At 40.6% G+C, this 15,451-nt stretch overlaps 1 protein-coding gene across 1 annotated transcript in view; it reads right to left on the minus strand.

Moving 5' to 3' along the window:
• Positions 1-7,518: 7,518 nt before the first annotated feature.
• Positions 7,519-15,451, minus strand: part of LOC120936222 (G-protein coupled receptor family C group 6 member A-like) — a 29,154-nt gene continuing 21,221 nt past the window's right edge. The window contains exons 4-6 of the mRNA XM_040348416.1: positions 14,121-14,333; positions 9,031-9,148; positions 7,519-8,723 (exon numbers count right to left, since the gene is read on the minus strand). Coding sequence (XP_040204350.1) covers positions 7,765-8,723; positions 9,031-9,148; positions 14,121-14,333 — 1,290 coding nt within the window. The 3' untranslated portion in view covers positions 7,519-7,764. The remainder of the gene's footprint in view (positions 8,724-9,030; positions 9,149-14,120; positions 14,334-15,451) is intronic.

Genomic DNA, 15,451 nt, shown 5'->3' on the forward strand with positions numbered 1-15,451 from the left:
ATTGGAGGGGAGTGGTGTTTTCCGCACTGCAGAAACTTCACACAACAATAATATCTTTCCATATCCACCCTGCATATGAAACCCATGAGTGTAAACTGAAAAAAATAAATTGGTTCATAAATATTGTCCTAAGTGTATTCTGGTCCTTTTTTTTTATACAAAAAATCCCAATAAGTGTATAATGATTGGTTTGCTTGAAAGGGATAGCGCCAACAAACTGTACTGGAATGTGGGATGTACTGGAATTTTTTATTTTTTTACAAAGTTAACTTAAAGCGGGATTCCAATTTTTTTTTTAAACACTGTAGCTGCTGACTTTTAATAAGGACACTTACCTGTCCTAGGCACCCGCGATGATGGGCCCCTGACGGCGATTGCTCGGTCCGTCGCCTCCATCCTGACTAAGGAAAGTGCCCGTTTCCTACTGCGCATGCGCGACTTGCATGGCACTTTGTGAATGGGCGGCTGCCTCCTGGGATACACACAGTTCCCAGAAGGCAGCGCACCCCATTCACCAGAAGACACTGCGATGGAGGATGAAGAAGAAGAGGACCACGGTGGAGGAAGAGGCAGAACAGCTACTTCCGCATAGCAACAGCCCTTTCTGGTGAGTATAAAAAATTTTTTTCAACATTTTTTTTTATTATTTTCCAGATTTTAGGTAAAAAAAAAAAAACCAGATTGAATTCTCCACTTTAAGGACAGAAAGTACAAAACCTCCCAAAAATATATTGTATTTCTGCAAATCCCATGAGGATGCCTCAGTATCTGCTGCAGACTACAGTTACTGGAGCTCCACTCTTTACAGAAATTATACAGGAAACAAGTGACCTCCACTTCCTGTAGTTTCATCTATTTGTTGTTTGTTACATTAAAGTTAATTTAAAAATAAAAAAGGTGGAGTTGTGGAGGTCACATTTCCTGTGACAGTGGAGCTCCAGCTGCAGAGATTCAGAAAAAAGTTCAGTAAAGGCTCAGTCATGACCTTTGGCTACATGGCACTCTATTTTTGTCATTCTGCCTAGTCTGCGTAATATCGATACCCATACTGTGATGCAATCTGCTGTAGCTTCGGCATCCTATGAGAACAAAATAATTATCCTCCCCACGTGCAAGGCCACTAAAGCTGACTGGTTCCATGCCCTGGACATTGGGATACTTCAAGCTTGCTACAATTTTGATTAGAGATTCAGGTAATCTCTTTGTCTCTTTCCCTAGCAGAACCAGAGGAAAGGGTATATCATCCAGAATCATCACTGGATGGGTCGTGATGGCTTATAAGGCTAAAGGCTTGGTTCCTATGGAAGCAGTGACAACACACTCAGCAGTGTGCAGTCCTTGTGAGCTCCCTGTAGCAGGGTGCCAAGAATAATTTTAGGGAGACAATGTGGCCCTCAATTTAAACAGTTTTGGTTCACTGTGGTGGGAAACTAGCTTCTTTATCCTGTTAATTTGACTGAAACCTTATTTTTCTACAGCCCACCCTTGCTTTTTTTTGCTAGTGATTCCCGAATGTATGTTGCCATGGATTCAGTCAGGAAAATTGAAACTTTCCAATCAATTATTTACTGTTTTGTTCATTTCCTTATAGACTCCATGGCAGTATACTCCCAGTGACATGAGTAGGCTAGTTATGGAACACGGTCTCTATCTTTTGATGGGAATGGGGTAGGGGTGAGGGTACCCAAATGTATGCTGCCATTGAGTCTATCAGGAAAGGAAAATTGCAAAGCATTTGATAGGAAGTTTTCTGTTATACTACAACTTGAAAAAGTTAAATGTCTACTTTATTTAGTTATTTGTTTTAAAGAACTATCCTGAGCATTCTATAAAAAAAGGTGCATCTCTCATTGCAATCATTACCACCTCACCAGTGTTGCCCCCTACAGACTCACCAGCTCCTTCTAACCTGTACCTAAAAGTATACAGTAATGATGTAGAGAATAGTTATAATATTATTACATTTTTAATGCTTTTAAATAATGTGGATTTCTTTTAGTCATGGTTTTTAATGCATGAAGAGTTTGGACAATACATTAGTACAAGTTAAACATGAAGAGTTTGGACATTACATAAGCACAGTTAAACATATACACGCATCAATGGCCTAGGAACTCAGGCTTGTCATATATTATCAACTACTTTGTCACTGTACACATTAGTCTAGATTTAATTATTTAATGATCAATTATGACTGATTGATATTACAGAATAATTTATTTTTTAAGGATTTAAATTATTGCTAGGGAGAGATGTAGCTGTGCACTTGCATAACACTGTCCTATTATGAAGATACTTTCATGGACATGATTAAGAATGCTTACATCTACATTATTGTGTTGAAAATTATATCTGTTGGTATTGTATTTGTTGGTGTTGTTTTTTTGCTACGGTTTATGGCAGAGCAACAAAGCGTCCTGGACCTTTTGTACTTTAGGAGCTTTACCCTCCTATTACCTTTACGTTGTTGCCTGTGAGACAATTTGTCTTTGTCATAATAATAGTAAGTGATAATTAATAATGTGACAATCATATATGAGAGATGGAGCAGATGTTTTTATCCAGGGGATACCCATGGAGTAGACTATTAAGAAATAATTATCTCTTTAATTTATCCCTAATCCATCATATTATACACATAAAAGCTTTTCTTTTGTGTTCCAAGATAATCCCTATTAAGGTATATGCTATTTAAAAAAAACAAAAAAAAAAAAACAATGGTCGCTCTTAAGGAGTAAGTACCCCGGATCCCTTGATTTTGATTTTCACCATTACCCTTATGTAGAAGTAGCTGGACCAGATACAACAGGGCAGGGGTGTCAAACGCAATTTCATCAGGGGTTATATCAGCATTATGTTTGCCCTCAAAGGGCCAGATGTATTTGTAGGACTAGATTTCCAGAGCACCCCACCTCCCCTTAAATTAGATGTCAAGAGCCCCCACCATCAGAATGTCAAGAGTCCCCCACCCTCCCTTACAGTGCATCCCCTTACCTTCTGCTACTGCAAAGCTGGGAAGCAGAAAGTGCAGGGTCTGGAGGAGGACCAGAGGAGGGCTGGAGTCTGCTGAATGTTGATATTAGGGGAGGAGGAGACTAGGGGGTGCTTTGGCTTCACAGAGAGGCACTGAATCTGTAGGAGGAATTCAGCTGTTAGGACCTGGGCTTGAACGTGGGACCTCTGGTGTGTCTGGTGGTGACTCTGCTTGCTGAGCCGCCTGGAATGCTGTACAGCTCCTTGGATAGTTCCTTGAATGATCTTGTCTTGAATCTTGTTTGCCTTGAACCTTGAACCCTTTGCTCCTCCCATGAACTTCCTGATTTAAGCCATGTCCCTGCACTTCCTGGTTGCCAGAACATTGTGCCTTCACCAGACAATATCTTGCTCCTGTCTCTCTTGCTGCCAACCGTATCTTTGAAACTATTTGTTACCGACATTTATCTTGTCCGCAGACTACGCGTCTGCTAAATCCCAACCTGCAACTATTTGTTACCCCGATTCGTTCCCCCGATTACGCTTCTGCTTGATCCCTACCTGTTATATCTGCTTCCGGACCCCGGCTTGCTCACCTCTTGGTGGGGCTATCCAGTTAGTGCTTAGACCCTGCACCTTAGGTGAACCTGTGTCATCAGCCAGGGTGACCTGCGTGAATATCTGCTCTGCTGCTTTAGCTACTAGCCTCTGAGCCTCCAGACCGTGCGAGGCCCACATGAAATGGCCTGAAGGGCCGGATTCGGCCCATGGGCCTTGTGTTTGACACATGTGCAATAGGGTAATTAGAGTGGATTACCAATAAGTTCAAACACCTATAACTACTTCCTTGGCAATTTAAAATAAAAGTTCCTTCTTGTGTTTACATTTTTATTCACTGATTAAGGGGACTTCTTGAACTCATCCAAATAAGGGATATACTGTAATACTAAAATCAATGGGTATTATACCTAACAACTTTTATATGTAATATATATATCCTGAAATTCCAGTGTATGGAGATGACACAAATTGCAAAAGAAAGAAAGAATTGCGCCAGCACAAATAATCAAAATCTACTAGGGTGTTGGAAGGCAACATGGTCCGATGTAATTTTTCTGGATATTCTACATATCTGTTTCCTATTCCCAAAGATCAGCCAGGCTGCCATGGTTTTAAAGGAGAAAAATATTCACACTCTCTGTAGAACTGACATATGACCCCCAAGTTGGGATGTAATCAATTAAGCCTCTAAATTTACATGACACTTCCGGCTCCAATCTGTCTATGAGAATGCTTGATTAACCACTCTGCAAACAAGCTTCAAAGAGAGCTGTGACTGCCAAAATAATTGGTGACAAAGATCAAAGACCAACAAGCTACTGGAAAAGATATAGGCAATACTGCCCCCAGAGGCCAATTACGACAGGGCGGTCAGTAATATAAACTGTTGGAATGCCCCAGGAACACTCTGATTCGTCCAAAACTGAGTTGGGCTGGCAATGAAAGGGGGTTTGAATGAGGTTTGACTGAGGTAAAAAGGGCTGTTTTAAACAGAGAGCTCTCTTTTAACATCTGGAGACCAGCCATTGAGTCTATTCTAGAGGATGTGATAAGTATCTTTGATGATTGTTGTTATATGTTGTAGATATCTGCTGTTTAGTATTTTCCTATTTTCTTGGGAAATAACAATGTAATGCAATGTAATGTAACATTGTTTACTAAGCAGATGTTTTTATCTGACTCTTATAGACTAGCTAATTATAGGAATATACAAATAAATACATATATGCAATAGTTATAGTTTATATTAATAATATTGCCTAATTTACTTCACAGGGTTAGGCAGACTCAACTACTTTTACTACTTTAAACCTAGGAACAATTTCTTGGATGCCATATACACCTGGCCAATAAAACTTTGGTATGTTACTTTGACAGAAAATCTTCCCCTGACACTATCTCATACTTTTTTTATATTTACTGTATCTGCCGACACAACAGGTTAAACTGGTTACATTTTTTCAAACAAGGTTTCTCAAATGATAAATGACACTGATCCTGGTGGCTGGCAAAATTATTTGGACATATTTGATACCCTTCCATTGTTAGTCCTGGCACCTAGGGTCATATTTATAAAGCAGTGCATGAGCAAATGATTAATTTTATGTCTGGTGTTCTTTCATTTACCTATTGGGTCACTCCACTGTTGGTAAAATGTTTGCCTGCTTGTTCATTGGACCAGTATTGTTTGTGACACCCCAGAAAATGTGTTTATTCAATGGAAAATCTAGGTCTCGGTAATATTTGTTATATTTATAATACGGCAACTGCTATAGCTACGAGAGTCATTCCTCTGTTTGGAAATTGGAGAACATTTTCATGTAAATGAAAAGGAGTATTTAAAAAAAAATCTGTTTACAGATATTTCCACGTTGCACTCATTTAGCCTGGATTTTCTTGCTCTTAAAGTGGAATTAAAGCTTAACACAAATTATTCTTAAAAATGTCCCTTCTTTCCGTCTCCTACCTATCATGCCTACCCTGTGTAAAAAAGGTCTTTATACTTACCTTTTTTTAAGTTCTCTCTGGTCACTTGAGCTCACAGTTCTGGTTCCCACTGTGTCAGTGTGTGGCAAGTGCAGGGGAGAGGAGGGAGTGATGACAATGGCTGAGCCATAGGAGCCTTTGGGTGATATCAACGCTCCCAGAATTCCTAGCCGTTGCTGAGTGCTACAGCTGGAGATCATGTGACCAGATCAGACTGAGTTATATATACAGATGTAGTTTACACATGGTAGGTAGGATAGGTAGGAGGAAGGGGGAGAAAACATTTGTAAGAATAATGAGTGTTAGACTTAAATTCCACTTTAAATTTGATGCTTAATCTGCATATATTTTTCTTTCTTTGATCACCCTTCCCATCCACATGCTACTAATTATTTTTAAACAAAACCTTTCTGTTTTCATTATATTGGAGCAGATAAGCCGTCACTCTGCTGTCTCCCACCAGCCCATGTACAACTGGCTCCTAGTGCTGCCCCTCCCACTCACAGAACTGCTGTACAGGGGATCAGGGAGGGAATGAAATCAAGATACATTCAGGTACTACACTAAATTATAAAACATTTAGTTATTTTTTTATTGAATACATAAGTACATTTAGTTAAAGTTTGTTTTTCAAACACTTTTTAGCCAAGAGGTAGATACATTTTTCAATTTTATCTTGCGTTAGCAAAGTGATGGCCAGGCAGGAGTGGGGAAATTGTGCTAATTTCTTTCCTGCGACCCATGGTTGCTTCATGTATGGCCGGCCCTACTCAGCTTGTCTTATCAGCTTATGCAGAGATAAGATATCCATCCACTTCCTAAAACTCTTGGTGACTCTATGTGTGAGATCTCAACCCAATATGCCCTAGCCCTGTTCCTATCTTGGAGTTTTGTGTGCTCCAATGCAGCTCATCCTGTTCATTCTCCTCCATTTGCAGAGACCCTTCGTAAACAAACAGCATCATGAAGGCCAAGGAACACACCAAAAAGGACAGGCATAAAGTTGTGGAGACGTTTAAAGCGGGATTTGGTTATAAAAAAATATCCCAAGCTTTGAACAGCTCACAGAGTACTGTTCAATAAATCATCCGAAAATGGAAAGAGTATGGCACAACTGCAAACCTACCAAGACATGGCCGTCCCCCTAAACTTACAGGCCAGGCAAGAAGAGCATTAATCAGAGAAGCAGCCAAGAGGCCCATGGTAACTCTGGAGGAGCTGCAGAGATCCACAGCTTAGGTGGGAGAACCTGTCCACAGGACAACTATTAGTCGTGCACTCCACAAATGTTGCCTTTATGGAATAGTGGCAAGAAGAAAGCCATTGTTTAAAAAAGCCATAAAAAGTCACATTTGCAGTTTGTGAGAAACCATGTGGAGGACACAGCAAACATGTGGAAGAAGGTGCTCTGGTCAGATGAGACCAAAATTGAGCTTTTTGGCCTAAAAGCAAACATTATGTGTGGTGAAAATCTAACCCTGCACATCATCCTGAACACACCATCCCACAGTGAAACATGGTGGAGGCAGCATCATGTTGTGGGATGCTTTTCTTCAGCAGGGACAGGCCAAATACAGGGCAATCTTAAAAGAAAACCTGTTAGAGTATGCGAAAGACTTGAGACTGTGGAGGAGGTTCATCATCCAGCAGGACAACGACCCCAAACATACAGCCAAAGCTACAATGGAATGGTTTAGCATATTCATGTTTTAGAATGGCCCAGTCAAAGTCCAGACCTAAATCCAATTGAGAATCTGTGGAAAGACTTGAAAATTGCTGTTCAAAGACACTCTCCATCCAATCTGACAGAGCTTGAGCTTTTTTGCAAAGAAGAATGGGCAAAAATGTCACTCTCTAGATGTACAAAGCTGGTACAGACATCCCAAAAAAGACTTGCAGCTGTAATTGCAGCAAAAGATGGTTCTACAAAGTATTGACTGAATACAAATTCACACCACACTTTTCACATATTTATTTGTAAAAAAAAAACATGTATCATTTTCCTTCCACTTCACAATTGTGTGCTGCTTTGTGTTGGTCTATCACATAAAATCCCAATAAAATACATAAAGTTTTTGATTGTAATATGAAAAAAGGTGGAAAATGTCAAGGGGTATAAATAGTTTTTCAAGGCACTGTACTTTATTTAATTTCACCAAATAAAATGTGTTTAGTGGCTTTAAATTGTTACTTCCTCAGTTCAAGTTGATACCATTTGTGTAGAAATTGTGGCAATGATGTCATCTAGGTGCTATTTCTGTTGCAGAGATTTATTGTTATAAATGAAACAGTTCTTGATTTTATTGTTGAAAAAAACATTGTGCCGCTCTTCCAGTTGACCCTGTTGTTTTGTTTAAAGACTACAACATAACACACCGGTAGGAGGTGGCAGCCCATGACTCCAAAGACAGAACACAGGATGGCTACTATTTGCACAGCGTAGAGGTACGCACCCGTGGAGTTCACGTAGACAGGGATGAAGACAATCCACACAAACATGTAAACAAGCATGCTGAATGTGACACTTCGAGCCTCATTGTATCTCTCTGGCAATTGTCTCCCCTTGTAAGCAAGAAGGAAGCAAACCAAGGCAAGCAACCAAGTGTAGCCCAACATGATGCCAAAGGCTACATAAGATCCTTCATCACAATACTGGGTGATCAGCTGAGGTATGGTGTTATCGGATTTAGAAGAGGGACCTTTCAGAATGAGCCACACTACACAAATACCAACCTGAACACCAGTTAATACAGCTACAACAATGATCGAGCGCTGACAAGTGAAGTTACCTATCCATTTGCTCTTTTTGGCTGACTCAAATGCCATGAAGATCAAAACTGATTTAATTAGTATGCAGTTGACAGCAATGGTGGAACTGATGCCATACAGCGGCTGTCTAATCTGGCAGAGTAGGTGATTTGGTTTTCCAATGAAAAGCCCAATGCTGACAGAGCTGATAATTAGAGAAACAATCAGGAGGTAGGCATAGAGGCCGCCTGCTGCTTTTACAGTGGTATTGTTGGCATTTTTAACAAAAAGGAATCCTATCAGGAGCAGGACTGCAATTCCCAAGGAAGTAAAAGTCACCAATGTTATGGCGAATGGGTCCCTCCACTTTAGATATTGAATCGTCCTATTTTCACACCGTGAGCTTCCATTGGCTGACCACTGATGATAAGGACACGTTAAGCATTGAACCATGTCTGGAAAACAAATAATACAAATATTTGTAATGTGTAGTTCAAAATGAATCATGAGAAAAGTGAAATGTAGAGAAATTATAGATGTGTGGCAATGTAGTAATAAAATGCCACATGTTCCCACCTAATCCTATTTACGGTAAACCCCAACCATTCCAACCCAATTTTCCCCTTCTGCTACCTGTGGCATGAGCTGTGCAGAACACAAAACTGTCACTTTGCATATTGAAAGGAATTGTATGAACTGATTTTCCACAAGAGGGAGATCTGACAGTTCAGACATGAGTCAGAAAACTTCCATTATACCTACCCGGCATGGGGGAATAAGTGTCATTCGCACATGCAATGCATTCATAGCAGCAGGTGATAATTGAATGTTTCTTGTAATATCCAGGCTTACATGTTGCTGTACAGTTAGAAAAGGGGACCTGCAGGATAAAAAAAAATCCAATCGTTAAAAACTTAAGAATAACATGATACATTTGTGCTAAAACTGCACAGCATATGGACATCATTAGACCCTGGCACCTGTGATATATGACACATGTATCTTGCTTGTGCCCTGGGTCTAACAACACCTAGTCAGAATGAAGACAGTAATTGGGGAAGTGATCTCCTGTCCAATGGCACCTTAGGTGTTCCAGCCCTAATGTCACTTTGCAGAGCTGACAGCCAGTGGCTTGAGCACAGTAGAACCTCTCACAGTGATCTGTTTAGCTGAACTCCCACCAATGAGCAATATAATGGTCACTCTTTTCAAAGCTAATGCTAAACATACTCCTGACCACTGCACTCTCCATGCTGTGCTGTAAATTACATACTGCTGACCATTACACCAGGTAAGCTGAGCTGTACAATATGTAGCACCCTGCTCCCAATGACTGGGGCGCTCTTCTAGATTTGTTGCATTCCATTGAAATTAGCCTCTATTCTGGCTATGGTTGTGCTTGATAGGATTTTCCCCTGTTGCCTGTAGGTGACGTTACCACCTCAGGCCCATGTTGAAACACAAGCGAACCATGGTGTATCGGCTTAAAGGCTCTTTTAATGTAAGGCTGGAAGTTCGGAACTTAAATCCTGTGGCAGAGGATCCCTAACTATCCATCTTCCGCTCTCAGACGGTCTGTGGCAGAGACTGTTCTCATACTGTTCGTGTGTCATTCCGGCTGCTAGGCCATGTGAGAGGGGTCTATCCGGGTGAGCAATACCCACTCAATAGAGAGTGGTGAATACGGGAACTTTAGATACTTTTTGTGCATTCTGTACCGTGTAACTGAACCTTCCCCTTCTCTTTATACTCTCCACCTTCTTCACAAGTTTTATGAAACAAAAATAAAACCTAACAGTTGAAGGTTTTACATCTTGTGTGGACATTGCAATTTCTATAGAATTTTTTCCCCTGACATCGAATGTAGAGTTAACGTGCAAAACCCAAATCTAAATCAGCAGCTCCTACGGGGTAGTGCTACAAATACATTCTCCTGACTGATCCACTCCATATGCTGTGCAGTTCATTACATACTTCTTCCCGCAGCACTCTGTAAGCTGTGATTTACATTGTGTATTACTGACTACTCATTGTGTTTAGTGATGAGCATTGGGTTCGGTTTGGCAGGGATTCGCTGGACTTCAAAGAAGTTCGGATGCTGAACCCCACAAAAATCAATAGGAGCCCAATCTATCAAATATGAATGTCAATTTTCTAGGCTAAAAGGCAAGGGGATGATAAAAAAATAGCACTGGGGTGGGCACTATCATGGGGAACATGTATCATTGTGAAAAAAATAAAATAAAAAAATTCCATGCAGCCTGGAGCAATAATTTTTTAGCACTGACATTAACCCCTTGCCGACCGCCTAACACACATATACGTCGGCAGAATGGCTTGTGTGGGCAAAGCAACATACCCGTATGTTGCTTTGAAAATCCCACTGTGTGGGCGTGCACCCAAAGCGAGCTCCTTGACCGCGCTCGCGGGACCCATGGACTTGAAGTCTGCCGGTGTCCCGCGATCGTGTCACGTAGCGGCAGAATGGGGAGATGCCTTTGTAAGCAAGGCATTTCACTGCTCTGCCTAGTGACAGGACACTGATCTACTGCTCCCTGTGATTGGGAACAGTGATCAATGTCGTGTGATTGGTAGCCCAGCCCCCACACAGTTAGAATCACTCCCTAGGACACACTTAACCCCTTCCTTGCCCCCTAGTGGTTAACCCCTTCCCTGCCAGTGTCATTTACACAGTAATCAGTGCATTTTGTATAGCACTGTTCGCTGTATAAATGACAATGGTCCCAAAATAGTGTCAAAAGTGTCTGATGTGTCCGCCATAATGTCGCAGTCACAATAAAACTCGCTGATCGGTGCCATTACTAATAAAAAAAAAAATAATAAAAATGCCATAAAACTATCCCCTATTTTGTAGACGCTCTGACTTTTTGGGCAAACCAATCTATATACGCTTATTGCGATTTTTTACAAAAAATATGTGGAAGAATACATATCAGCCTAAACTGAGAAAGAAATTATTTTTTTATCTATTTTTTGGGGATATTTATTACAGCAAAAAGTAAAAAATATAGCTTTTTTTTTTAATTGACGCTCTTTTTTTTGTTTATAGCACAAAAAATAAAAACCGCAGAGGTGATCAAATACCACCAAAAGAAAGCTCTATTTGTGGGAAAAAAGGACTTTAATTGTGTTTGGGTACCAGATTGAATGACCGCACAATTGTCAGTTAAAGCGTTGCGGTGTCGAATCGCAAAAAGTGCTCTGGTCAGGAAGGGGGTAAATTCTTTCGAGGCTGAAGTGGTTAACAAATAAAAAAAAGAGTTTTACGTTGACAAAAAAAAAAAAATGAGCCCCCCCTAAAAATACATAACAGACTTTTAATATAAGCAATCCACTGGCTGGCCAGAAGAGGGGATTTCAACAGAGGGGTGGTGTCTTGCCCTGGCAAAGCACCTTGTTCCCATGTTGACGAGGACAAGGGCCTCTTCCCCACAACCCTTATCCAGTGGTTGTGGGGGTCTGCAGTTGGAGGGATTATCATAATCCAGAAGCCCCTTTAATAATAATGGTGCCCCCACACACTGCACCTAACCCTATGTGGATGAGTAGGGGTACATAGTAGCCCTACTTATTCACGAAAAAAAGTTGTAGCCTAGAAATAAACACACATTTGACGAGTACTTTATTTAAAAACAATTGTTGTAAATCCATTGTCAATCACACTGCACACCGCATGCTACCAATCCCCGACGGTAACACTACCGGAATGACAGGATCCAAAGCTGTCATTGGCTATATAAAGGCAGTGCTTTTGATAGTGATGCCATCATTGCCCAAATGTAGATAAATGAGATGGTGATTTCAGTGGTTGGTAAAGATGCAGCAGCTGCTACTTTCTTAGCAGGCATTCACAATCGGATGCTGTCATGTTCTTCCATGCCAAGCATCCTAAGGGCCAGTTCACACCAGACGCAGTTCTGTACAGTTTCGTGTGCATTTTTTCTGCACTAAAAATGCATGCACAGTGTTTTCCATATATTCCAATGGTTCTAGTTGGCTCTAGTTCACACCATGCAGTGAGTTTACGGTCAGTTTCTGCATGGTGTGAACTAGAGCCAACTAGAGCCATTGGAATACATGGAAAACACTGTGCATGCATTTTTAGTGCAGAAAAAATGCACATGAAACTGTACGGAACTGCATCTGGTGTGAACTGGCCCTAAATGTTTGTCATTCAGATGAACATCTGAGCAGTCAGTGTTTGGTCCTAACTAATGTTTGGACCAAACACTAGGCTCATCCCTAATTGTTTTTTTTTTTTGTTTTTTTTTTTTTTTTTTGCCACTTCAGACTTCACCACAGCGAGAGACTTGTTCATGATTTTATTCATAATTCCGTCTCTACATCAGGTTTAGCATCATTTGTGGTACATTTCTTTTGCAAATTTTTATACTTGTTATTTTTATTTTATTTATTTGTTTATTTTTATATTTTCATCTTTTTTTTTTTTTTTTTTTTTTTTTTTTTTTTTTTTTCTTTTTTCACCGTTTAGAACTCACTCTTTTATAGTGAGTACGGAATTTTTAAAAGGTTTTATCTGCGTGACAAAGAAATACCCAGCACCCCATCTCCCCCCTCCCCAACTAAATCCCCCCCCCCCCCCCCCTCCCTTGACCATCCCACGACTCCACTGTAAGAATTCCTTCCCTTAATTGAAAAATGCGTTCCTATTCCTCTCTCAGATTTTCTGCGAACCTCCAGGACTTTTTAAATTCCATCCAGGGTACCCATATATCCTTTTCCCCTACCTCGTGTTTATAGCTCCCGTATTTTAATTTCTCTCTCCTATAAGTATCCCTAATTGTTTTAAAACATTTCTGATGGATGGAAGTAATCCTAGGTAATTATAATTAAGTTCATATTTAGAGAACACTAGGACAAACTATTAGCTTCATGTCTATATTTTGTGTGCAGGAAAGTATAGGTAATAGTATTAGTAGAGTTTTTTGTTTTAAAAAATGATCCTTTCTCCTAAAGGTTTGTGTGTTTGCAAAAAATTTATTTGTGACTAAATAATTAGCGCATCATTTAAATCTACAAGGACCATGTCATATACAGTATTTGCATTGTATGCAGTGAATAAACGGTGCACATTCAATGGGTGGGGAAAACCCAGCAGGGGTTCAGACATGGGAAATCAGGAGCAAATAGTTCCTGGACATAGTTGGTCAGGTTAACATAAAACATACAGTATGCTCACAGAGTTCAATCAAAAATACCAACCAGATAAAGTCCCCTAGAAACCATCAGGTGATTTATACTGTATGTATAGCCAAAACAGTTTAGAGCTCTGTTGAGTTTTTTTTTGCTGTCTGTATCCCTGCTAGGTAGATTTACACTTTCTATTCGCCAAGGGAACCATCCAAGATAAAAAGTTAGAGGAAATCAGAAATTTTAGCATTCGCACCAGAACAAGAGAAGAGGGGAAATCCTACATGGTAGCCTCTTTGATAAGCCTGGTAGTTTGGTCTGACAATGCCAAAAAAAACCTAGGTACAAGTAGAGAAGAGCACGAAGAACCCCTATTTGGACTAAGCCATCAGGATTCCATGACACAAACTCTTTTTATTCTCTGATCAAAGGTGAAGGAAAAGGCAAAATGATAAGAACCTTCTTTACTATCTGCAAAACAAAAAATGTGGCTCTAGATACTGTTTTGGGAGAACTGAGGAGAACTTTAAGGAAAGATTAGACCTAGACCTTTCATCCCCTACCACCCATTAAAGTAATAGCCCAGAAAAATAAAACTGGACTATAATACAAATGGTCTGGGATTCCATAAAATATCAATTATACTGTAAGTGTATTTTTGAAAAATATACGTTACATACCGAGCTGTTGATATTGTTCCAAACAAGAAGACTTTGATTTATGTGTATATTTTGATTGACTGTGTTGTATTCTCCAATGCGAATCATTTCAACAGACATATTTTTAGTTTGCCAATTATACAAGTCATAGACATTTAGCACTTCACCAAATGTATTAAAGTGGAACGTTTCACCATTATAGGTAAAGTTGTTGTTCTTCAGTTCTTTGAGGAGCTGGAAAACAAAAATGACATGTGGAAAACAAAAATGACATGTGACATACCATTTTGATAATATAAACACTCATAGCCTACCTTATTAAGCACAGAAATTGACAAATAGCCAAACAGCAAATCATGTGGGTATGGTTTAACCACTTGAGAGCTGTGCTATAGACGAAAGACGTCTACAGCGCGGCTCTCAACTGCCGCGTGGACGATCGTGGACGCCTTCCTGTTCTGAGGGCGCGCAGCGGGGAAAAGCTGTGCCCCCGGTGACACGTGGTGCCGATGCGCGTGCCTGGCGGCCGCGATGTCCGGCAGTTACTCGCGATCGGCAGTTATAGAGGCAGGACGTGGAGCTCTGTGTGTAAACACAGAGCTCCACGTCCTGTCAGGGAGAGAGGAGACCGATGCTGTGTCCCTTGTACATAGGGACACAGATCAGTCACCTCCCCCAGTCAGTCCCCTCCCCCCACAGTAAGAATCACTCCCAGGGAACACATTTACCCCCTTGATCAACCCCTAGTGTTAACCCCTTCCCTGCCAGTCACATTTATACAGTAATCAGTGCATATTTATAGCACTGTTCGCTGTATAAATGTGAATGGTTCCAAAATAGTGTCAAAAGTGTCCAATATGTCCGCCGCAATATCGCAGGCCTGACAAAAATCGCAGATCGCCGCCATTACTAGTAAAAAACAAAAATAATAATTAAAAGTCCATGTCCCCACCGAAAAGATTTCCCATCACTTGTCCTGAGGGGCCAACAAGAAATCGGGGGAAATCGCTCAACTGCTACACAGACTGTTTTCGCTGAAGCTGGGTTTTCAAAAATGTTGACGTGTATGGTTGGATGCTAATGTCTAATGTGGTGGTTGCTGTAACTCAGATGTAAGGAATAAAATCAACACTGAAGGAGAATGTGGCCAGTTCACTTCACACCAAGATTTATGGATAATCAACAATCTTCTGTCCTAAAACGTGTTTTCATTTAAAGCACGTCTGCATTTGTTGTCAGTTGGTGGACCTTCCTATGATCCCAAGCATCTCCTGTAACCCATGAAAGGGCTTGGGGTGAAGCACAAGACCACCTCATTTAACCTCCCTGGCGGTATGATTCTGTCTGGAATT

The sequence above is a fragment of the Rana temporaria genome, chromosome 4 (genome assembly GCF_905171775.1).
Source record: "Rana temporaria chromosome 4, aRanTem1.1, whole genome shotgun sequence".
NCBI lineage: Eukaryota > Metazoa > Chordata > Amphibia > Anura > Ranidae > Rana > Rana temporaria.